This window comes from Mangifera indica, chromosome 1 (assembly GCF_011075055.1).
Source record: "Mangifera indica cultivar Alphonso chromosome 1, CATAS_Mindica_2.1, whole genome shotgun sequence".
Taxonomy (NCBI): domain Eukaryota; kingdom Viridiplantae; phylum Streptophyta; class Magnoliopsida; order Sapindales; family Anacardiaceae; genus Mangifera; species Mangifera indica.
The window spans coordinates 28745852-28770776 of record NC_058137.1 but is presented as its reverse complement, the minus strand read 5'-3'; the positions used below and the strand labels follow the sequence as shown (position 1 = coordinate 28770776).

Sequence of the window (24925 nt, the reverse complement as noted above, 5' to 3'; positions counted from 1 at the left end):
TATATATAAGTGTCTCATATTATTTGAGGATGTTAAGACAAAATTGTTTATATAATCGGTAAGTTGTTAAGTTGTCAAGACACACTTTAAGTTACAAAGTTTAAACAGATACCTTTTAAAAAAAAGGCCTTTTGTGTCTGTAGTTGCTGACACTGTCACATCACATCCGGGAGCCCAAACAACACAATTACCTCATGTGAAAGAAACTAATAACAAAATCCCAACAACACAAGGCCGACGAGCAACTTTCTCTTGAAGAGCAGTTTGCGTTGGAATTTTGTTCCATCACTTCTTCAGTAGATCTTCCAGTTCCATTTTCAATTCCACTTGCGTTAGCAGCATGTACATCAGATTCCTCCTCCTCACTAGATGTATCATTTCCGTTTTGACCTCTAGTACTTGTCTTAACATACAAGGGATAGACACCACAATTTTTCATTCTGCAGCCTTCGGTTATTGGGTCATTAAGTTCACGTATTATGCCGAACTCAAATGTGACAAACTCACCCTCATTACTCGAAGTTGTCATAAATTCAATTTTTGGTAGCCTCACATCCATACAAGGACTATACCCTAGTGCTATATGATCAGTTTCCAACTCTAAATAACCACTATAGAGCAAACAACTCCAGGTATAGTAATTATCAGTATGGTCATTATCATCATGTGCAGAATGAAAACGGTAATTACAGTTGACGAAAACCTTAAGTCCATCACTATCCTCAAATGTATTATCTAGGTAAATGTCCTCAACTGTAATAACTGCAGATAAAGCGAATCCAATCAACCAGCTGTTAGATGACTGATGCCAAGGTAGCTCAATAGTTATTGTAGGTTCTGAACTTTTATGGGTGAAGCTGTCAGGAATATCACTCCCAGGTAAAAATAAGCTAATTTGAGGTATTCTAGTAAATGCCTGAAAAATTTAATTACGGATAACTTGTAAGAGTCACTGTAAGACAGGAAGACAGGAAGAAAGAAAGACAGAGTTTCATACCACTTCACAACAAAGTTCTGTTATTGCTGCTGCAGTTGCCGTATGTTGAATTATTTCAAGTAAATCTCCCAAACTGTTACGATCCAGACTCACACAGTTTGGAAAACTAAAAGAAATTCCGTCTTCTTCTGTTGGTTGAACCCACTGTCCAAAGGCTCTTGCCAATCTGAATTCATGTAATTCTCCAAGATCCCTTGATGGAGGCTCTGGGGGTAAGGATTGGAGCTTCTTGCAATTACTTGCAGCTAGATATCTTAGGCTCAGTAGGGGCTCAGGTATTGATAGACTATCACAATGTTCGGGGATCTCCATCAACTTGGATAGACCTAAACTTCTCATTTCCATGCGAAATACGAGAGAGTAAGGCAATTGACTTGTGGGAGCATGGTATGTACTTTGAGTTTCCAAATTCAATAATCTCTCCGTGTTCACTGGCAATTTGCTTAGTTTTGAGCAACCATAAATACCAATTTTACGTAACGATGTCAGATATGTGATTTCCCTTGGAAGAGTCTCAAGATTTTTGCAGTGACCCAGTGTCAACTTTTCAAGCCCACGCAGACGCCAAATTGAAGCTGGTAGCTCTTTAATTGCTGTGTAACTTAGATCTAAGTCAACCAACTTACTTAGACATCCAATTGATGAAGGAACTTCATCGATTGCAGTTCCTTGTAAATATAATTCTTTTATATTTCCTGAGATCTGAGGAAATTTTGTGATCATGGGGCAAAATGAGAGATTAAAAGTTATCAGAGAACCAAAATAGATATCACTCGAAAAATTACTAATACTTTCACAGTGACTCAGATTTAAGAAACAGAGGTTGATGAGATATTGCATAGAAGAGCCTACAAGCAAAGTTTGACAACGTTCAAGCTCTGGGGCATTTACGTCATAAGGAGTGATCTGCTTGAAACTGGAACCGTGCTGCATGCAGCAGAAGAAAATCAATATTATTGATCATATAATGTATATGTGAATAAAGAAATACACAGTTAATTTTTCAACCATACCATGCTCTCTTTGGGCAGTCTTTCAACATTACTATGTGGCATGTGGAGCTCTACAAGATTCTTTGGATTAAAATTTGGTGGCAATGCTTTTAGAGGATATCCATGCCAATAGAGGTACCGTAAATCATCAGAAAGATATTCTAGTCCTCGGGGAAGATGCACTTTTGGTACATTTCCAGCTCCAATACGCCAATCAGACACATAGAATTTTAGGTATTTAAGATTGTGCATACTTGTAAAGGCTTCGGAGCTTAGCTCCAAGTCTGTGATTTTGGACATATCTAAGAACAAGCCTTCGACAGCCTCAGTTCCCTTCAAAGCAAAAGAAAAGGATAGGTTAGTACATGGTATACATATTGTTGGTGTTAATGCCAAAAATTTCACATTGAACCGGAGTCAAGGGCTTTGACTCAAAGCTCCCTCTCCCCTGCTAGGTGCTTTTTAAAGGCAAAACCATCAGGCCAATAAAGGCCAAAAAGGACAATACCTTGAGGTAACAGTTGAAAATTTTGGCATAAGAAACAAACTCAAAAGTTAATCAAATAATTAGCTCTTACACTTTTATTCTTCAATACACGTAAAGAATCCTCATAATCCCACAGCCTGCTACGTTTGCCTGGCTGTTTGAAGGATTCTTTGCAAACAATTTCCCAACCCATTTCTTGTAATAAATCATGCATTTCTAGCTTCTCTTTGTGTGATATATATATGAGTGACTTATCAACAAGGGTAGCTAATCCAACATGTGCAGACATGTAACAGCTATTGAATATCTTTTCTGCTTGATTACGATCCTCCCCTTTAAAAAAACAAACAATATCAAGAAATATTTCCCGCTCTTCTCGATCAAGTCCATCAAAACTGACTTTCAAAACATCATGAATTTTAGGGTAAGGCATGTGTTTCAGTTTATGCAATGTACTTTCCCAGTATTGTTTGGTCCTTTGGTATAATGAAGTTCCTAGCACTGTGAGAGCGAATGGATTGCAATTAGCATAACTTACAAAACTACTTGAGAGATTCAAAAATTCTGTAAGAGGAAATTTTTGTTTGAAGGCATAATTACAAAAGAGCTGAAGCGATTCACTATACTTCAACTTCTCAACCTCATATATGTTATCCACTCCATAACTGCGAAATACTTGTTTATCTCTAGTGGTTATAATGACTTTACTATTAGGACCAAATCGACTAGTGCCTCCAATTAAGTATTTCAATTGTTCTACATCATCAACATCATCAAAAACAATGAAAACCTTTTTGCCTAGAAGCCTCTTCTCTATATATTGAGTTAAGTTTGGAGTGCCTTCATTGAAATCTTCTTCTAGTATTTTAGAAATAACTTGATTTCGTAGATTAACAAGTCCCCATCTTTTTGCTTCCTCCCTAACATTTGCAATGAAGTGGAAGCCTTCAAACTCATCTGAAATTTGCTTGATTTGTTCAAACAAAACTTGAGCAATTGTTGTCTTGCCAATACCACCCATACCGCAAATTCCAACCATACGAAAACCTGATAACCCAATACATAATAATGATTTCACATTATTTATGCGGGAATTTATTCCAACCAGGCCTTTACAATAGTCACTAGATGGTAATTTCTCTTTCAAATTCTTCAGAACTTCTTTGACAATTTCTCCTACAAGTTTAGACTCTGGCCTAAAAAATATGGAGAACAAATATGTTACACAAGCAATACCATATGCATTAACAAGTTTATTTAGGATATACACAAGCGTTTGCACCTATGTTTTCAAAACTTTTTTGGACAATTTCTCTTACAAATATTGATATATCATCATGTGATTATTATTATTGTATTTTTAATTCAAAATCATCTAAAATATACATCAACATTTGCATCAATGTTTCTAATAAATATGGATAGAAATAAAGCAGGGCGAGGCGGGGTCAAATACCCTAATCCCCGTTCCCATCCCCGCAAGTAAGACTTTTCCCTGTCTCTGCTTTGTTTCTAATAAGGGAAAATCCCTGTCCTCTTCCCTCGAGAAAATTTCACCTCCCTTTTCCCACCACATTCCCAAGGGGGGTAATGGCATAACTATTAGGTACGAGGAATCCCCTTCCCATTCCTAGAGGAGCGGGCCAAGGACCTGATTTGAAGAGCTTAATTGTCATCCCTGAAGTATTATTATTTCTATATATTAATAGGGCGAGTGAAGGGCATGAATGATGATTATCTACACCCACAAGTTAAATCAAATCATAAATGCAGAGAAAAATGTCAAAACTTACCTGATCACAGCTGAATCAAAACCAGATAGATTGGCTGCTTGAGTCAAAGCGGCTCTCCACCTCATCACTTTTTCTGGCATCTTCTTGAAATCTTTTTCATGCCTAACAAAAGAGACCCCGAAGCTCTGAGTCTGCTTCCGCACAACCGATGGATCGACTTGGTAGAAAACCGGTATGACCATTTGGCCATTCTTTTCCTTGCATTCAAGAATCTTTACAAGTTCATTCAAGCACCACTTAGAAGAAGCATAGCCTCTAGAGAAAATGATTATTGAAATCACTGATTCTTCAATTGCTTTTATAAGGGCAGGCGAAATTTCATCTCCTGTCTTAAGTCCATCTTCATCAAAGAAGGTTTGAATTTTTTTTTGACAAAAACCCGCGTAGAGGTGGCTTGTAATATTATCACGGGTATCCTCACCTCTGAAACTAATGAAAACATCGTGTTTGGCATTAAGGTGGATCAAAGAAGATGAAGACGAAGCCATGGATTCGAAAAGGAAGCTGGACCGTTTGCAGCAAAATCAGTAGAAAAACGACAATGCATGCAAAAAGTCTTACTTATGATTTAAATTTAAGTAGACTAACCACTTTGTTGAATTGGTCAAGAAAAGTACTGCTGCCATTTTTAGCGAGGAGGTTGGATTTGAATATAATGGAAACAAGCTTGGACATATACCGACTCAAATTTAGTTTGAATTTATCATGATTAATTCAAACTTAAACTTATTTAAACTAGTAAGAGATGCCATTATAGAGTTGTTGTGAGATAAATAGTATTATTAATAAAATAAATAATGTCCTATGATCATAATTTGTGTCATTAATGGAATAAATAATATTGTCGAAATAGAATTCGAACTGAATTAATAAATTCAAAGTTAACCCAAATTTAATTTGAATTGAGTTGAATCGAACTGAATCGATTCAACTCCAACCCTAGCTACCTCTTGTTTTATCTTTTTGCCCTTGGTTGGGAAATTAAACTTGTAAAAGGGGATAGATTCTAGTTGAACTAGTTGAGTCAAATTCCTGTTTAATTCAAACTAATCAAACTTGAGCTAAAGTTTCACCTAGCAATTTGGCTTGAATTCAAGGGTTTGTTGGCAATCTTTCACTAAAATTCTTCTTTGTAATGATTTTTTTTCTATCAACACTTCTTTTTTTTTAACTATTCATAGTTTTCTCTTATATCACTATTCACAATTCGAGCTAGTTTAAATTCGAATTCAAATTTATCATTTCAAGTTTAAGTTGAACTTTCTTATTAAAGCTTTGCTTGACTCAAATATATTTATTTAGATTTAATTTAATTTGAATTCATCCTTACTAATAGGTTTTATAGTGTTTTGTGGAAAACAACTACTAAAAATACGTAGTACGTGACAAAATATTATATTTATAATATGTTTTCACCTTAACATGTTCATCCATTGAGCTCATTTTTTCCTACATTGCAGGTAATTATCTAACTACTTTGATTATTTAATTATAAGGTCACATTTCAATAACCATCATCAATTGTTATGTAAATAAGTTTAGCTTTTCTATTTTTTTATATATAACAAGAAACTCATTTGTGTATAATCAACCATTTCGCATTTAGTCAAGAATTGTTTTTTCAATCTAGTCGAGCTTAGACCACTGACACCACTAGTTAGAAGCTATGTTTTTTATTTATCATGTCTAAACCGATCACACTAAACACCAAAAAACCCAATTTAGTCGAATTGAAACCAACCACACCATTAATCAAAAGCTACATTTGCATTTGAAACAACCACACCACTAGTCATTAACTATCTTTTCGATTTAATCAAATCTAGACTGATTATGCCAATCAGAAGAAAATCGATATCTAATAATAGACTATACAACTACTATACTAAATAAATTAAGAATTCTATTTTAATATGTCTCAACCAATTTTTGAACCTATACCCTCTTATTTGGGTTCTCCATGTATGCTACTCAAGCTACCTTTTGAGAAAGTATAGTTGAATTCAACTTATTGTTTACTTGTTTTATTTGAACAATTTTAACCTTAATAAAATAATTAGATATAAACTAGTAACTTTAATTCTTACATAAACTCTTACTTGGTCGGGTTTGGAACATTTTTTATATCAAACATTTCTTTTGTTTTGATGAAAGCTCTATAAGAAGTAATCACATGACGGGATGAAGAAGTAAAATTCAATAACATACCAATTTCCCTGTAATAGAAGGCTAATACTTAAGTTTTCATATAAAAACTTTCTCGGTGAAATATGCATAAATCCATGATTGAATTTAATCTGAATCAAACTCAAACAAAAACCTAGTTTGAGATTGACTCAAGGTCAATGAATTGAAACTCAAAAACAAATTAACTTTAAAATTAATTCAAATCAATCTGAATTTGAATATTCAAATCAATTTGAACTCAATTACGTCATGATAATGAGTTGACTTTGAAAGGCCAAAAGACTTGTACCCATCCAAGGTATAGTGGAATTCCAAAATTCCATTTTTCAATTTTCAAAAACTCAAATATATATCCATAAACTAATTTTTGTTAAAAATCTCAGTTAGTATTGAAGGTAAAATTGTTATTTATTAAAAAAATTAAAATTTTATCACATTTTTTTCTCTAAGTATAAGACTGATATGACCATTTGGCCATTCTTTTGCTTGCATTCAAGAATCTTTACAAGTTCATTCAAGCACCACTTAGAAGAAGCATTGTCTTTGGAGAAAATGATACTTGAAATCATTGATTCTTAAATTGCTCTTATAAGGGCAGGTGAAATTTCATCTCCAGTCTTAAGTCCATCCTCATCAAAAAAGGTTTGAATCTTTTCTTTTTTAACGCAAAGCCGCATAGAGATGGCTTGTAATATTGTCACGGGTATCCTCACCTCACCCCTGAAACAAAGGAAAACATCATGCTTGGCATTAAGGTGAACTGAAGAAGATGAAGATGAAACCATAGATTCAAAGAGGAAGCTATACTGCTTGCAGCAAAATCAGTGGAAAGGCAGACAATGCATGTAAATCAGTTTTACTAAGATTTAATAGACTATCCGCTTTGTCGGATTGGTCAATGAAGTACTGCTGCCATTTTTTAACAATTAATTCGGGCTCTAATTCAAGTTTGTTCTGTAAAAGTATTGTTGGTAGGATAAATAGTTTATTAAATAGATTATAGGATGAAAAGTATCAATAATGAAATAGACAATCGTTGAAGGACCTCAAGTATATCATTTTGAATTTGAGCCAAATTTCAATTGGCTCTTATCCATACTGTAGTCAATTTAAATCCACTTTCTTAGACTCAGTCCCATACATTTTTCCCTGGTTTCACAGTGTTTCTTGAAAAACAACAACTAAAAATATGTAGTAGATGCCTTAACTGTCTATATAATATTTTTCACCCGACATGCCCATCCATTGTGCTCAATTCTTCCTACATTGCAGGCAATTATCTAATAGTTAATTATTAAGTAATAGTATTTTATGGAAAGCAATTACTAAAAATATGTAGAAGGTGGTTTGGTGTGTTCCATTTTTTTTATAATATGTTTTCACCTACCATGCTCATCCATTGACCTCAATTCTTCCTACGTTGCAGGTAAATATCCGAGGACTTTGATTATTTAATTATAAGGTCAAATTCTAGTAACCATCTTTCAACGGCTATGTATATAAGATTAGTTTTTTTTTTTTTTAAATTTAACAACAAATTCTTATTTCGATCATTTCATGTTTAGTCTCAAGTTTGAACTAATTAATCTAAACATAAAAAAATCTAATTTAATCAAATTTGAACTGATTATACTATTAGTTAAGAGCTATTTTTTCGACTTAATCGGGTCTAAACTAATTACATCAAGTAAAAAAAAAATTGAATCCAATAATTGACTTATAAGTTTGCTCTTGATATGTTTTCACCAATTTTTGAACTCATACCGTTTGGCTTGAGTGCTCCCACCTTTACACTGATTTAAGTATTTTTTTTAATTGTATTTTTGGACAATTTTAACCTTAATATTGTAACAATTTTGAAATAAACTCATAACATTAATTCTAACGTAAACACTTCTTGATTGGGTTTGTTACATTTTTTTTATTTCAAATATTTCATTATTTGATAAAAATTTGTTACTAAAAGCTATAGAGGAAGTATCACATGACAATACGAATATGAATCTAAATAGAAAAAGAAAACTAAAATTCAAAATAATACCAAATTCCCTCATATAAAGGGTGACGATTTATTGTTTCATGTGCATATTATTCCATTCAAATATGCATAACCCATGGTTGGATTTGATCTGGTCAAACTCAAATAAAACTCAATTCGAGATCGATGAGTTAAAACTCAAAAACAATTTAAGTTAAACAATTGAGCCAAGTATGTATTGAAATATTCAAATCAATTTAAACTTAGTTCATTTATGAAAATGAATTGATTTTGATACTGGATGGATAGAAGAGATTTTGGGTTTGGCAATGGTAGGAATTGTGAAGGAGTGGAACACAGTGAACAAGACCTGACATGTTCCAGCTTGTGATTTTGTGATAAAATCAAGTAAACTTGTACAAGACTCAAAGAAGCATGGAGGATCCCTGCTATAAAATAAGATGTGGGGCGTCCGAAAGACCTGAACATGAAGACACCTTAATTAAAGCCTTGAGAGTGGGAACTTTGACTCACACATGATACAGAATCATCCTTACCTGTATAATGTGAAACAATAAGCACCAGAAACCACAAGGATTCTGATGAACGGCAAGATCATTGCCCCTATCACCTTCACTTCATTTATGGCTTCTTCTTCCTTTTCAAACCCAAGAAACAGATTCATAAAGTCGGCCCACAAATTAAATTTTTCAGCAAACATGGTGACTGAACATTTTGAAGTAAAGTCATGTCCATGGAACATCATTCAATGCGCACAATTTTTAACATGAAAGGATGTAGTATCTCCAAGTTTATTGAAGTGTCTATCAGAATATCAATAATAATACTTCATGTACCAACGGTTTGATACTAATGGGTATAACATAGTGTTATTCGAACAACAAATGCTCCCTTCAATCTCAAGAACACCAAGCAAAGAGTTTAGACTATCTAGAAAAGAAATGGCTATGAGGGATGGTGGACCATTTGCATCTTGAGAAAGGCAATCTAAGTGTTGAATTTTGGGTAAAATAAAACACTGCTCAGACCAGGATGACAGGGTTTGATTTTAATTTGTAGGAACGGAAAAAGAAAGAAGTGCTAGATTTACTGGAGACTTGACTAGGGATCTCCCAGTGTGCAAATTCAGTTGCATTTACTTAAGCAAGGTCTTTCCTTTAACAGATATCACAGAAGTGAAAATTCAGGTATTTCTGTTCAAAACTCGTGAGATTGGCATAAATCCCTAAACCAGTATACATAAATAGGGTTAGATTTGAACTCAAAAGACATTTGGATAGTTTAAGAGTTCACAAACTATTTAACTAATTTTCCCTTATCATTTCTAAGCAATGTAGGATACTCATACAAACCTATCATCTCTACCATATTTTACTAATGTGGGATTTGACTATGAGTAATGCAATTACCCATCAATAGAAAGACACATCATTTCCTAGTTTCCCAACATCTTTGAAAGAAAGAAACAATCACAAACCAACCAACCAAAAACTATAACACAAAACCATAACCGAAAGGACATTGTGTTATGGAAAGCTAAATCCTTTAACCCTTCCATCAAACAACCATTTTCAAATTTCCCATCACCTTCCCAATCAAAATCAATATAAGTAAGACATATTCAACAGCTGAAGCAGCATTTTATTATATAAAGCTAAATTCTTTAACACTTCCATCAAACAATAAGTTTACAACTGAATTCAAATTCAATAACAGGAAACCAGATAAATATGACAATGACAATATAATTGCAGAACAATGGCCTTTCTGTATTGCCAAGCCACTAAATTCAACAACACAACAACATTTCCCAATTTCCCATTATCTCTCAAAGAGATGAACAATCATAAACCAGCTAAAGCAGAAAAAACGATAGCTGAAACAGCATTGTATTATATAAAGCAAAAGAACCCAAGTGGGCAATCAAAGAACTTGTCTATCAGCTGCTTCAGCAACAATAGGCAATCTGGGCACTTGACCTAGCAAACAGGAAGAAGAGCCATAAATCAAAGAAACCAAAAGGAACAAAAACACAGTACTATCCAAACTCATCATCAAATCCAATCCAAACCCATCTCTAACATTAAAAGTTCTCTCAAAAAGGTCGGGAAAAATTAACAAAACATCTAGCACAATAGCCTGCATAGTATTAAACCTAACATATCTGCTAAAATTATTGTTCCTAACAACAACAAAATACAAAGTTAAAAAGACCAAAAACCCATTGAAGGGGAAGCTTTTGAAGATTTTAATAGCTGGTACAAGTGGTTGTACAAGAACTTGAATAGGAGTAAATTGGGTCAACACATATTTCCCATATTGAATGCCATCAATAAAAGGGAAAAAGTAACAAACAGCTGAGATTAAGCGGTCTGGGTAATCAGCTGAGTTATTGTTTTTGTTGTTTTGGGATTTGGCAACTATAGTGAAACTAGCTCTTCTGGGTCTAGTCACTTTGGTTTGGCGGTTGAGTTTGTTAGTTAAAGTGAAAAGAGGAGGTGGTGGAGAAAGAAAAAGATTTGACATAGCCATGTTTTTGTTAGGGGGTAGAGAGGAAAGGAGAGAAGGGAAATTGTGGAGTAAAATAGAAATTTCTATTTGTTTGGATAATATTTGAAGCGTAAATAAATGAATATTAATTGGCATAAAGAAATTGACATTTTTCAGAGTTTTGTTATAATGAAATTAATATGACCATGATATGCATGAATGATTTTATTAGATAATTTTTAATATTAAATATTAAATGAAAAATCATATTTAGGTTAAGTGTCCATCATTAAAAATGAAATAGATAAGAAAAAAAATATATATATATATATATATATATATATATATATATATATATGAGAATGAAAAATAATATTGGATTGTAATAAAAGTTTTGACCTTAGAATTTTGTTTACATGGTTTGAAAATTATATTTAATGCTATTCTTAATGAAGTAATTATATAATGTTTTGGTAATATTAAGAATCTTAATATACAAATGTAATATTATTTTTAAGAAAATATGTCACCTATTTTGTGTTTTTATTGTTATTTGGTACAAATATAAATTAAATAATAATATTATGGATAAACAAATTAATATAAATTATATAATTAAGTGATTTTAAATTATAAATAAAAATTAAATTATTTAATTATATAATAATAACTTCAACTTGCTCAATTGTCCCTTTTTCGGACCCTTATTCAATTCGATTCACAATGAAGTCTCTTTTCACTAACACAAAATAACAATAAACAAAGGGAAAATGATTATTTCCCACCTAAATTTTAGTCTAATCTCAAAATTATATTTATGACTAATTAAAAAATCAAATACTCACTTATGAATTAACTGTCGTTCAAATTTTCAGTTAAAGATAAGAATAAAATCGTTATTTTACTTATAAATCTTAAAACTTTAAAATTTATATCATTTTTTCCCCAGATTTTAAAAACTAATACTTTAACTCATTCTCAAAGTTTGAAAAGTTTAGATTTTACTCCTAAGATTTGCTTCCTTCTCTGGCCACCATCATTCCGACCAACGGCCACCGTTTTCCACCCATCTTTCAGATCTGCTTACGAAGACTTGACAAAGGATGACTCTTTGTCATCTTTCATTGTCATGTTTGGATGACACGACGAAGGAAGATCAAGTCTTCCTGATCTAGATGATAAAGAATTGTCTTTCATCAGAGAAGACTTTCATTTTTTTTAAATAGTCAATCAATTCCTAAGCCAACGAAAATAAAACCTAGAAAGAGAAAAAAATAATTTTTTTAAAGTTTAATCATTGGGGTAAATGTGAGTTTTTCAAACTAAAATGATAAAATAATATAAATTTTTAAAATTTTAAGATTTATAGATAAAATAACGATTTTATCCTTACCTTTAACTAAAAATTTAGAAAATAGTTAGTTTATGAATTGATATTTAGATTTTTTATCTATCATAAATATAATTTTAAGATTAGTCTAAACTTTGGACGAAAAATTATCCTTTTCTTACAAACAAAACAGTGGTTGAAAAGATTTATTAATACGACCACTTTAAACCCACTTTTAGACTTATTTATGATAAAAAGATTTTCTTTTTACATAAAAATCTTTTTCAAAAAGAATTGGCATTGCGTATCAACCAATCTGTTTGGGAACTGGTCCCAAGTCCAATTTTTGTCACGGGGAAATCTCATTTTAATTATTGAATTATATTAATTTAAAATTAAAATCAGATAAATAGTATCAAAATACAATCCAACTATTAGGCTATACTAATTTTATTATCTTTATTGACACTATATGATTAAAATTCTTTTGAAAATTTTAATTATATTAAATTAATATTGTTAATTCAATTAGTTGATCTACATGATAATTTTTCAACTAAGTTAATGTTCGATATTAATACGTTTCCTCTATTTCGTATAGTAAAACTTCTTTTATATGGTTTCCATAAGATTTAGCCTAATAAAATCCATTTTTATGTATTATTTGAATAAGACTCCTTTGATTCCAATTACCTTTAAGAAATCTTAATTATTTTGAGCTGAATTTGTACCATCTCCATGCACTTTCCTTGCGAATAAATTAAGTTGCAGAAGCACTAAAAATGGCAGCCCATTTTCATAAAGATAATGAACCAACTTTTCGGCCACAGCTTCCCCTCAACCCCACCTCTTTCAATGCACCAAACTAGTTCCAAAATATTACTGTGTTTCAGTGAAAGCTCTTTCACGTCTGTGCATCAAGTGCTTCAAATTTTATCATGTTTTTAGACCAAACATTGGCCTTGACCCTTAAAAAAGGTTGATTCACCAGTCGAATAGTCAGACTGTTCAGACGGATCGATTTTATCATAATGACATAATTAAAATTTTGAATAGGGTTTATTAAATATATTTAATAGATAATATTAAATAACAAATACTTCTAGTTCAAACAATACCTATGCTTAATCATAGTCAATGTTCAATTTTCACTAAAAAATACTATTGAGTCAGTCGAAAACTAGATTCAAATTACTTCGTCCTTAAAATGTTGATATTAGCATGATAGTTAGACTAGTTTAATTTGATAATTACAGTTTAACCATTAAGTCAAATTAATTTGATATGTCATCTACGACTTAAACTGGATTAACTACCGATTTAATCAATTGGTTGGATTCAGATTTTAAAACAATGTTTTCCCCTTTATTCATCACTTTCATTTGAAACCAAATTTAACGGTGCTGACCCAACTAATTAGTTACTAAATTTGCACACATTCCCCACAGAAAAATTGATTGTCCTTTTTGCTTCATTTATTCTGCACATGGTAGACTAAGCTTTCCCTTAATGTGCAGAGAGTTTAAGTTTATTGTACCAGCAAAATCCGATCAATCTTTTTCACTAGACCCCATGAAGATAATGGCTGCTTGTTATATAACTCAAGCCATCGAAGCAACCCCATCGTACCTCAAAATGTCAAGCTCTTTAATCTGCTTCTCCTTCTTCTCGTTCTTTATTCTCATCTTGGCATTTTCTGCAGAAGGAATTGAATGGTAAGTTTGCTGCATTTTGTTTGTAATGGGTTTTTGCTGTGACTTGTTGGTTAAGTAACAACTTTTAGACTGTTCAAACAGGAAGAACTTGACAGCCAGAAGGCAGCTTGAGGATGGGGATGGAGATGGGGATGAATCACCTTGCAGAACAGGCAATCCCATTGATGATTGTTGGAGATGTGACCCAAACTGGGAATCAAACAGGAAAATGTTGGCAGATTGTGCTGTCGGGTTCGGGCGCAACGCAGTGGGAGGTAGAGATGGCAAAATTTATTTAGTTACCGATTCAGGAAACGACGATCCTCAGAATCCAAAACCGGGTACTCTGCGGTATGCAGCTCTCCAAGAGGAGCCTCTTTGGATAATCTTCGATCACGATATGGTGATTAACTTGAAGGCAGAGCTTGTGATAAACTCATTCAAGACCATTGATGGGAGAGGGTTCAATATCCAGATTGCAAATGGCCCTTGCATTGCAATTTACAATGTGAGTAACATAATTGTGCATAACATTTTCATTCATGACTGTTTACCTGCTGGGAATGCTCTAGTGAGGGACACACCTAGCCATTACGGATTGCGAGGGCGATCGGATGGGGACGGAATCTCTATCACCGGATCAAGAGATGTGTGGATTGATCACTGTACTTTAGCTAACTGCAAAGATGGACTCATTGATGCTGTGTATGGCTCCACAGCCATTACAATCTCAAACAATTACATGTTTCATCACAATGAAGTGATGCTTCTGGGGCACAGTGATGAGTTTGTTGATGATAAGAATATGCAGGTCACAATTGCCTTCAATTTTTTTGGGGAAGGCTTGGTTCAAAGGATGCCCAGGTTCTTAGTCAGTCAGTCTCTGCTGTTTATCTTTCACTGTACTAAAAAATTCTGTCAATAATTTCTGCAAATTTGTTGTTGTAGGTGCAGGCATGGCTATTTTCATATTGTCAATAACATATACACTGGCTGGGAGATGTATGCAATTGGTGGAAGTGCCAATCCTACAATTAACAGCCAAGGAAATGTCTTTATAGCATCAGACAATAGATTTACAAAGGAGGCAAGTTTCGAACCATTTTAAACTATTGGATCGGATTGAACTAGGAGTTGAAATGAGCAAATTACATTAGGTCAGAGTTCAACTACCAAGTCAATGCATCATGATGTCAGTATGTTATTTTGCATAACTTTTCATTTCCAACGGTTTGGAGACAATTTTGTATGAATGAATATTATTAAATTTTGTTATTGGTTTGTAAGGCTAGACCCAAATCAAATTGACTCAATTTCAAAAGTTAGTTTAAATTCAATTAAATTAAACTTGAGTCGCACTTTAATTAGAAAAATCGATTCATTTTCGAAACCAAATCAAACTTGAGTTAAAGAGAGTTTGGCTTAATCCAGATTGCAAACTGGGTGATAGCTTGATTTTGGTTCGAACTTTACTCGCAACTCAATTTGAGTTATATTAAACAATAGTTAAACAAACATTATTTTGTTTATTATTGAATAAAACGACATAATTTTGGCAATATATCACAAACTTAAACCACAAATCCAAACCATTCATTTGAACTAAGCTTTAAACTTTGAACTTATGAACTCAGTTGAACTACCACTGACTTCTAAACAAATTCGAATTAAACTATTTTTTATTTAATCAAACTTAAACTAAAAGATATTCAAACTCGGTCGATTCACATCTACCTCTATTAGGTTAAGTGTCAATTAAGTCAACTAAATCCTAGATTAACCCCTTGATTGAGTCAATATTCAATCTAAGTCAAAATTCAATCTAAGTCAAAACATTTCTGATAATGATTGGCATTTTGGTTATCATTGTTGCTGCAGGTGACCAAGCATGAATCAGAAGACGAGGAAGAGTGGAAGAAATGGAACTGGAGATCAGATGGAGACAGAATGCTTAATGGCGCTTTCTTCACATCGTCAGGAGAAGAATCTCCAGGAAGCTACTTGAAAGCTTCAAGCATGGTGGCTAGACCAGCCTCAATGTTAACCATTTACACTCCATCTGCAGGCGCCATGAATTGCCAGAGAGGCCACCATTGCTAATTAAATGGGTGGTGGCACCTAATGTTCACATCTTCTTTCACTGTAATTTAAGGCTTGTAATTTAAGATTCAACCATTTGAACAATTTTTATTTCTACATGTGGGTCGAAATTGGCGATCACTTCATTCACAGGACCCATAGATATCCTCGGGTGTCTGCCTTTAGGTGAGAAAGGAAGGGTAAGGAGCAGTATCCTAAACCCGCAATCGATTTGAGCTTCGTCACTCTATTTTATATGAACCAAGATATCTCTGATAACATTGTCAAGTTTCCGAAGAATATAACAATATAAAAATATTTATAATTCAAATAGAAATTCATACTAAACTACACATTCATTAAATAATCAAAACCGTAACAAAAAACTAAGAGTACAATGTGGAAAATCAGGTTGATTTGATAGAAGTTTTAGAATGCCAAGGCAGCTCCAATTGCAAATCCACTTAAAATGATCCTAACCTCAAACATTAACCCGGCGCCCGATTCATCACTAATCGGACCCTGAGCCGACTCCGGTGCAGAACTTCCTGGTGTTGGAACCGGTGGACTACTGCTAGAGGGGAACACAGGTGGAGCTTCGCCCGGAGTCGCTGAACTCGATGGAATGCTTGCTGGGACTGTTTCCGGTGCTGGAGCAGCAACCGGACCCTCCACTGTTGGCGGAGCCACGACTGGAGACAATGTCGGCGGAGCCACGACTGGAGACAGTGTCGGCGGAGCAACTGGAGTTGCAGCCGGTGAGGAAGGAGGACTTGCGGGAGATTGTGCAGGGGGAGTGACACTAGGCGGGGGAGTTGCCAGTGGCGGCGACACCGGGGAAACCGCTGGTGGTGACTTCACAGGAGCAGCCACAGGAGAGACAGTAGGCGGAGCAGTTGCCGGTGGCCGCGACACAGGCGAAACTGTCGGTGACTTCACAGGAGCGGCCACAGGAGAAACTTTTGGCGGGGATGAAACTGGGGCTTGCGAAGGTGACACCTGGGGACTTTCCGAAGGATTGTTTGCCGGGGATTTGGCCGGAGCAGGGGGTGATTTTGTGACGGCGGTGCCGGGAGATGGAGCAGGCGCATTGTCTGCTTGTACACTACCGGAATCCAACAAGAAAAAGACTAGAAAACAAAATACAAGTAGTTTGAACATGTTGAATTGCCTGAATCTGAAGTGGGTTTTGCTCAGATTTGTTATTTACGGAGTGTGTTTAGAGATTGAGGAGAAGAAAGAGATTTATAACGAAAAGCAGAACGTTGTGAATTGTGAAACGGATAAATGTGACCGTTGGATTTGTAGCTTAGTGTAACCTGCTATAGCCGGTGAAGTTGCCGTTACTCGGAAAAATATAACCGGCCGGGACAGTTTCGTCTGTCCGGTTTGGATGAAATTATGCGATGGGTTAGAATCTTTGGTAGTATCGTACGAGAACTATACGATACGAGTACTAAAATTAATCTATTTAACTTGTTCCAATTTATACAAGTGATGTGCTGCTCACGGTTATGTTATAGTTAAGACTGAATTTGATAAAAATTAAATTCAATCTGAAATTAGTTTCAGATTAATAATTTGATATTTGAATTAGATTAAAAAATAATTTTATTTTAAATCCGATGGTGGGCAACCAAATCTGGAATCTAAGCCGTGGCCCATGGAACGAATGAGTGAATATAAGAATTTGGAGCCTTCGGCTCCACCATTATTTAACTCTCATATATATATATATATAATTATTTTTAGACTTTATATTTACCTAATCAAAAACATAAAATATTTAAAATATTTTAGACTTTATATTTATCTAGTCAATATACAGACTCATAAAGTCAAGGCATAAAATTTACTTACTCACCCAATTAAGATTGATATATATAGTAAAATAAAATAAAAATGTAAAAATTTTCGACAATTTTGACAGTGAGAAAGGTGGCTAGTTGGTTGGCTTTATTTTTAAAAAATCGATTTGATCGGTGGTTGATCAATTGACCAAATATCTAACCAACTAATTTATTTTTAAAAATTAGTTGATCGAGTTTTTGGTTAGACAACAAATCTATCTAGTTAATCCTAAATTTTAAAATATTCTCTTTTTAAAAGTAAAGCCAAATTAAAAAATATAAAATACAAAAGAAAATAATTATATATGTATAAAATGAAAAAAATAAAAAGCTATTTTAATTAATATCCTCACCAAAACACTATGAAGTATTACCACCAAAAATTCAAGAATCCATCAGTTGAAATATGTATGCTCAGTAATTCTCATTAGTGGATATGATTCAAGCCAAATAAGACTCTAAATACTATTTAGCTCGAGATCAATGTTTCATTAGTGTTGATGTACTAAAGTTTGTTTTATTGACAATTTTTCCCTTTTTAATAGTATTATTTATTGTCGAACTAAATTAACTCAATTTGAATCGACTTTTAATAATTTTAAAAATAAGATTGTTTTGATATAATTATATTTTGATTATGTTTAATCATTATTCAAAACTCATATATAAAACATGATTTCATTCTAATTATTCAAAACGACCTTAACTAGATAATTTTCATATGTTATAAATATATTTTTAATTTCTTTCTCATTGATTACTATCACTATAAAATTAAATTTTAAGTTATTTTATTTCCTTGTAAAATTTAAAAAATAAAAAATAAAACCTAATGGAGACATAGGCTAATATTGATTCAGTATTTTTCAGCATACATTGTCCACCAAAACGCTGCGTTTCACAGATAGGAGTGCGTACAATACCGCCTGATCACGTTAGCAACTGGGATCAGTAGATTTATAAACAACACCCAAAATAATAATAATAATAATAAAATAGAAAGAAAGAAACTTTGAAAGAAGACAAATAGATAACGAGTTTCCAGATTAGGGTTTCGTTCGCGAAGATCCTTTCATTTCATCTCAATTTTCACTGGTAAGATCTAACAAAGCTCGAATCTTTCCTTCATTTTAAGCATCTCTATTGTCTTTTGCATCTGGTAAACACCCAGAGCGACATGTTTCTGGTTTCAATTTTTGGTCAAAACTGAAAATATTTATTGAGAGAGAGAGAGGGAGAGAAAAGAAATGGAGGAAGGGGATCAGGTGGAGCAGTTTCATCGTAACGAAGCGATCTCAGCCGTTGCTGATGAGGGGTTTCTCGGGGAAGAGGATGACGATTTTGATGATCTGTATAATGATGTTAATGTCGGTGAAGGGTTTCTTCAAAGTTTGAAACAGAACGAGGACGTTGTGGGGTCTGAAAAGGATGATAATATTAATAACAAGAGTAATACTAACCGTAATGATGAGGAGAAGAAACTAGATTCAGCGCCTAATGTTGCGGGCACTGTTGGTGAGAGTGGCAATAGTAGTTTGCCTAGGGTTTCTGGGGGAAATTTCGGTAATAACAATAATAACGATACTAAGCAGAATTTAGGATTTAGTGGGCCTGGCGGGATGGGTGGGCGTAGTGGTGGAGGTGCGCTTAGGGTTGAATTAGGGCAGAGTAAGGTGACGAGCGAAGTTGAAGAGCAGGTTATGAGCAATAACAATGTTAATAGTGGTAATAATACTGGAGGTGGTACTGGTGTTGGTGGTGGTGTTCAAGGGAATATAGTGCAGCAAAGTCATACTGGCGGTGGTGGTATGGGGAATGAAGCAATGATGAGACAGGGAGGTGGGGTAGTTGTTGGTGGTGGTAATGGTCATAACATTGTTGTTGGTAATGCTGGTGGCGGTGTTGGTGGTGGTTTAGGAGGTGGTGGTGGGACGATATTGTTTGTTGGTGATTTGCATTGGTGGACAACTGATGCTGAGTTAGAAGCAGAGTTATATAAGTACGGGCAGGTGAAAGAGGTGAAGTTTTTTGATGAAAAGGCTAGTGGGAAGTCAAAGGGGTATTGCCAAGTTGAGTTCTATGACCCAGCTGCAGCCACTGCATGTAAAGAGAATATGAATGGACATTTATTTAATGGACGGCCATGTGTGGTAGCATATGCATCACCTTTTAGCGTTAAGAAGATGGGGGAGGCTCAAGTTAATAGGAATCAGCAGATGTCACAAGCTAACATTGGGCAAGGTAGGAGGGGAGCAAATGATGGTGGGGGTAAGGCCGGAGGAAATAATATTGCAACCGGTGGGAATTATCAAGGTGGGGACAATAATAGAGGTGGCTATGGAAGAGGGAATTGGGGAAGAGGCAATATGCAAGGGATGGGAAATAGAGGGCCAGCTGGTCCAATGAGGAATAGGGGGCCTGGTGCAGTGGGTGGAAGAGGTATGATGGGGAATGGTGGAAACGGATTTGGGCAAGGCATTGGTGGGGCTCCTCCCTTGATGCATCCTCAGTCAATGGGATTTGATCCAGGGTTTGGTGCACCTATGGGGAGGATGGGCAGTTATGGGGGTTTTCCCGGTGCCCCAACACCTCCATTTTCAGGGGTTCTATCTTCCTTCCCACCTGTAGGAGGTATTGGATTGCCTGGTGTAGCACCTCATCTTAATCCTGCGTTTTTTAATGGTCGGATGCCAATGAATGGGATGGGTGGTATGATGCCTGCAGGTGGTGTTGAGGGGCCTAATATGGGAATGTGGTCAGATCCTGGTATGGGAGGATGGGGTGGTGAGGAGCATGGTGGTGGAAGAGCTGGAGAGTCTAGTTATGGTGAGGAAGCTGCTTCTGACCAACAGTATGGCGAGGTGAGTCATGACAGAGGAGGTTGGCAGAATTCCATGAAGGAAAAAGATCGAGCTTCAGAAAGGGACTGGTCTGGTTCCTCTGAGAGAAGGTATCGCGATGATAGAGAGCCTGGGTATGAAAGAGACATGCCTAGAGAAAAGGATATGGGGCATGATCACGACTTGGCTGAGAGAAGGCATCGTGATGACAGGGATGTTGGTCGAGACAGGGACAGAGAGCGTGATAGGGACCGTGAACGTTCAAGAGATCGTGAGCGTGACCGTGATAGGGAGCGAGACCGAGAAAGGGAGCGTGATCGGTATAGGGAGGAAAGAGAAAGATATCCGGATCATCATAGGTACAGGGACCGTGAAACAGAGCATGATGATGAATGGGACAGGGGGCGATCATCAAGGCACAGTAAGTCACGTTTATCTCAAGAGGATGAACATCGCTCAAGATCGAGGGATGCTGATTATGGAAAGAGACGACGGCTTACTTCCGAATAGCTTAGTTTGATGCTTATTATTTCATGCTCATTCAGATACTCTTACAAGTGGCGTTTTTGGTCCTTAATTGCTGAACATTACTTCTCATTTCATTGCCTTAAGTTTCTTGATTGTCGCATTTCACCAGGAGTATGGTTTCACCATTGCATGAAAGAAGTAAGTTCTTGGTTTCAATTTTCTGTTCTGCTTTCTTTTCTGGTAGAGAATTTTCAATGTATCTTTTCTGAAGGCATAATAGTCCTGTTAATGAAGTCTATTATTTTACAGTTAGATGCTTTCAGTGTCTAGATATAACTGGCATGAATGTGCTTTGCTTTTATCTTTTCTTTTTAAGTACATGGTTAAAATATAATGAACTACAGAGACGCCTTCCATTCAATTTGCCAATTTGCTAAACTTGGAATGTAGTTTGGTTTGTGTCTGCCCTGCTGAAATCAGTCATATAGAAGTGACAGAACACTTTCCTCTGTTTAGATAATCAAACCTGAATCAATAGCACTTTAGTTTGATGTTAAAAAATGCAGTGGATTCTTGGAACCTGTTTTAGATTATTTTTTTCTTACTGATTGAATTTGGGGGTTGGTGTCAAGGTATAATTTCATAATCTTAATTGAATTTGGTGGTTCTGCCACCACATTATATTCTTATCAAATTGCCTAATATGGTGACTTACCAGTTAATTGAAATCTAAGGTTGCTTTTCTTGACCAAAGCCTGTCAATTAATCCTTTTTCTCAAATTGCCTAATATGGTGATTTCCCGATCGATTGAAATCTATGGTTACCTTTTTTTTTAACCAAAGCTTGTTAATGTTTTCTGTTGACTGTGTTAAGGCCTGGATTGCAGTGTTGCTTACTCATTTCTTTGTTTATTAATAGCTTGAAGGATCAGTGATCTTGAGAATTGAAGCTGTTCAGCAGAACTGTGTTTCCTTACAGATGAAGAGGACCTCAACCTTGCGTGTGAGAGGAAGACAATGCATAACTTTTAATCATTACCGACATTGATGTTGAAGATGAACTTTTGCTTTTTAGTTTTTGGAATCTTTTGCTATGTCTGTTTTAGTTTATTGACATTTGATCAGATCAATGTTATGGATGATTTGATGATGGCTTGAACTTCTACTAGTCTGGATGTGGTAGATTACTTCAGAACTTAATGTTTGAATGTGATGTAATAGGATTTAGCACAGAAAATGTTGCTGATGTGCCTGCTCAACTTTGCTAGTTGGCAAGTTGTTGTATCATTTTTTAACCCCTTTATAGTTTCTGATTATACCACTATGTTTATCATGTTATTTTTTGTGAAGGGGATGTAGGAAATCTGATGTAATAGGATTTAGCACAGAAAATGTTGCTGATGTGCCTGCTCAACTTTGCTAGTTGGCAAGTTGTTGTATCATTTTTTAACCCCTTTATAGTTTCTGATTGTACCACAATGTTTATCATGTTATTTTTTGTGAAGGGGATGTAGGAAATCTGATCACCGAATTAATACAGTAATTTAGCCTGAGAACTGTACATTGTGATCTTGTATATATTGAAAATAAATTATACAAATTCTTATAATCTGCATTTGTTTTGTTTTCCTGAGTTTTTCCCCCCTACTGTCTTAGACATGGGGCATGGTATTTCTGAAGCCATTTTCAAAATTAAAATCTAGAAAAAGAGAAGTTTATTTCTGCTCTTTTATTTTGGGTTGTAAGATCATATTTTTCGTTTGTTCTTGGGAAAGAAAAGGCTTCTGGTTTTCATTCACACCTTTGAAACTTCTGCAAAATTCATTAGTTTTCTGTGTTCTTAGACTCGTGTGCAAAATGTCAAGTGCGTTTTCTAGTTCTACTTCCATTAAACATGTGTTGCTGCCGAATTTCTGCCTCTTAACTGCTCGTGTTTGTGTCCGAGTTTGCGAGGCCTGGGCGTTTGCTGACCTTCTGATAGTTATTTCATCACGTAAAGGATGCGCACATATCTCTTGAAATTGCTCATCACTGTGCCTGAGTATGTCTGACACTTGTATCAGAAGAAAGTCATACCTTGAACAAGCATATCACTGTTTGACATGTTCATTCGTTTATTTTGTTTAATTAGAAAGTATTTACCTTGGATAATTAGGGATGGATACATGTTGAGTCAAGCCTAAAAGAGTTTTGTTTGAATTTTAAAATCCTATCCAGAGTTGGTGTTGAAATCTTCAAGGAAATTACTAAAAATCATTAGAAAATAAAAAAAAAATCGTTAAAAATAAAGAATAATTATCAAAGAAAAAGTTGATTGAGAATAAAAATCATTAAAAAAGATGTATGTATCAACAATTTTTCATAACTCATAAGATTCGAGTAAACATAGAGTCAATTTGGCTAAGATATGAACCCAAATGAGATATATGCATTCATTCATTCTGGTCATACCAACATGATTATGAAATTGAAATGGTTGCTGCATTAATCTGTGATTTGAAGAAATAAAAAGGAGCGGATGAATAAGTGACCAGATACAGTAGCTGTACAGAGAGGACCAAGTTAAGGAGTTCACAAGACTCTGAGCTCCATCATGATGCATGAAGGCATTATCACCGGTTGGATAATTGAAAATACAAATTAATTTGAGTGTTCATTAAGTTGAACTTAATTACTCGCTAATCTTCCAGAAAAGTTTATGTTAACCACCTGAATGACGCTGCCGACACATTAAGCAGAGTCTTTTGCAGAGCCCACCATCAAAGAGGCTCTAAGGAATACAACAAATTGCCAATACTCGAAATATGTGGCCGAATTTTATATTTATATAAAATATGGTTTGACATAATCTATTTGAATCCAAAAATAAGGGTAAATTCTACATCAATAAATAAATCATAGTGAACCTAAAAGCATCAAGATGGGTTACTTGACCTTCCTTGAGATTGAAAAATGAGTAGTTATACTTTCTGGTTTTGAAAAATTTGTAGTTTAATCAATTGAAAATAGCAAACTAATATCTAAAATTTGACACATTTCTTAATTGACTGTTATATTTTTACTTTTACTCAAATTTGATCTCATTGTATCTTTGAATTCACAACTACAAATAGAGATGGATTTGAGTCCAGACAAACTCGAATAGAGGTTAGTTGAAGCTCATATCGAATCTAAAAAGTTCAGTTTAAGTTGGAACTCACTCAAACTAAAGATAAAGACATTAAATAAACTATTAAAAAATATAATAAAGAAGAAAAATAATCATCATTAATAAGAAAGAAGAAAAATTATCAAAGAGAAAATAAAAAAAGAAGAAAAGTCATTGAAGAAGATGAATTTGTCAATAACTTTTTTACAAATTACTGAATTCGAACTAACTCAATTTAAACTCAAATTAAGGTTATTCTAACTTTAAAAAGTCTTGTTTGTTCAAATTGAACGTTCAATAAATTTAATTTGAATTCAATCTTTTTTATAAATGAAAAAAAAAACATGTTATTACCACAAAAAAATGAAAATACAACATACTATATAATATCTCAAAAGGGTAACATGTCAAAACTTTGAACTAACAAAAATATGTTCCCTAAAACTTTTAATCCTTTCATAATTGATACTCTTCGTATAATTATGATTCAATCATAACATGTTTTTCCCCAAGAAGCTTTAATGCATTTGTTGGATTTGATTGGGTGACCATTTCAAGATTCACCATCTCT

The 24925-nt window shown here is 34.4% G+C and overlaps 5 protein-coding genes across 5 annotated transcripts; 2 read left to right on the top strand and 3 right to left on the bottom strand.

The window, feature by feature from the left end:
* Positions 1-124: 124 nt before the first annotated feature.
* LOC123198619 (disease resistance-like protein DSC1) lies at positions 125-4757 on the bottom strand. The gene is made up of 5 exons (XM_044613380.1): positions 4270-4757; positions 2568-3672; positions 2011-2322; positions 998-1924; positions 125-916 (listed from the first exon to the last, which is right to left on the bottom strand). Exons 1-5 carry the CDS (start codon positions 4755-4757, stop codon positions 188-190), a joined length of 3561 nt encoding a protein of 1186 aa, XP_044469315.1. The 3' UTR covers positions 125-187.
* A 5316-nt stretch (positions 4758-10073) lies between these two features.
* LOC123213542 (protein TIC 20-v, chloroplastic) lies at positions 10074-11061 on the bottom strand. The gene has a single exon (XM_044633003.1). The coding sequence runs from the start codon at positions 10985-10987 to the stop codon at positions 10379-10381; it is 609 nt and encodes a 202-aa protein (XP_044488938.1). The 5' UTR covers positions 10988-11061; the 3' UTR covers positions 10074-10378.
* A 2780-nt stretch (positions 11062-13841) lies between these two features.
* On the top strand, positions 13842-16165 carry LOC123209179 (putative pectate lyase 21). Its single transcript, XM_044627003.1, has 4 exons — positions 13842-13990; positions 14072-14833; positions 14918-15056; positions 15848-16165. The coding sequence occupies exons 1-4, from the start codon at positions 13848-13850 to the stop codon at positions 16067-16069; spliced, it is 1266 nt and encodes a 421-aa protein (XP_044482938.1). The 5' UTR covers positions 13842-13847; the 3' UTR covers positions 16070-16165.
* Positions 16166-16477: 312 nt separating this feature from the next.
* On the bottom strand, positions 16478-17209 carry LOC123198542 (vegetative cell wall protein gp1-like). Its single transcript, XM_044613264.1, has one exon. It carries the CDS (start codon positions 17207-17209, stop codon positions 16478-16480), a length of 732 nt encoding a protein of 243 aa, XP_044469199.1.
* A 1691-nt stretch (positions 17210-18900) lies between these two features.
* On the top strand, positions 18901-22685 carry LOC123221866 (uncharacterized PE-PGRS family protein PE_PGRS54). Its single transcript, XM_044644825.1, has 2 exons — positions 18901-21404; positions 22126-22685. Exon 1 carries the CDS (start codon positions 19146-19148, stop codon positions 21246-21248), a length of 2103 nt encoding a protein of 700 aa, XP_044500760.1. The 5' UTR covers positions 18901-19145; the 3' UTR covers positions 21249-21404; positions 22126-22685.
* The last annotated feature ends 2240 nt before the right edge of the window (positions 22686-24925 follow it).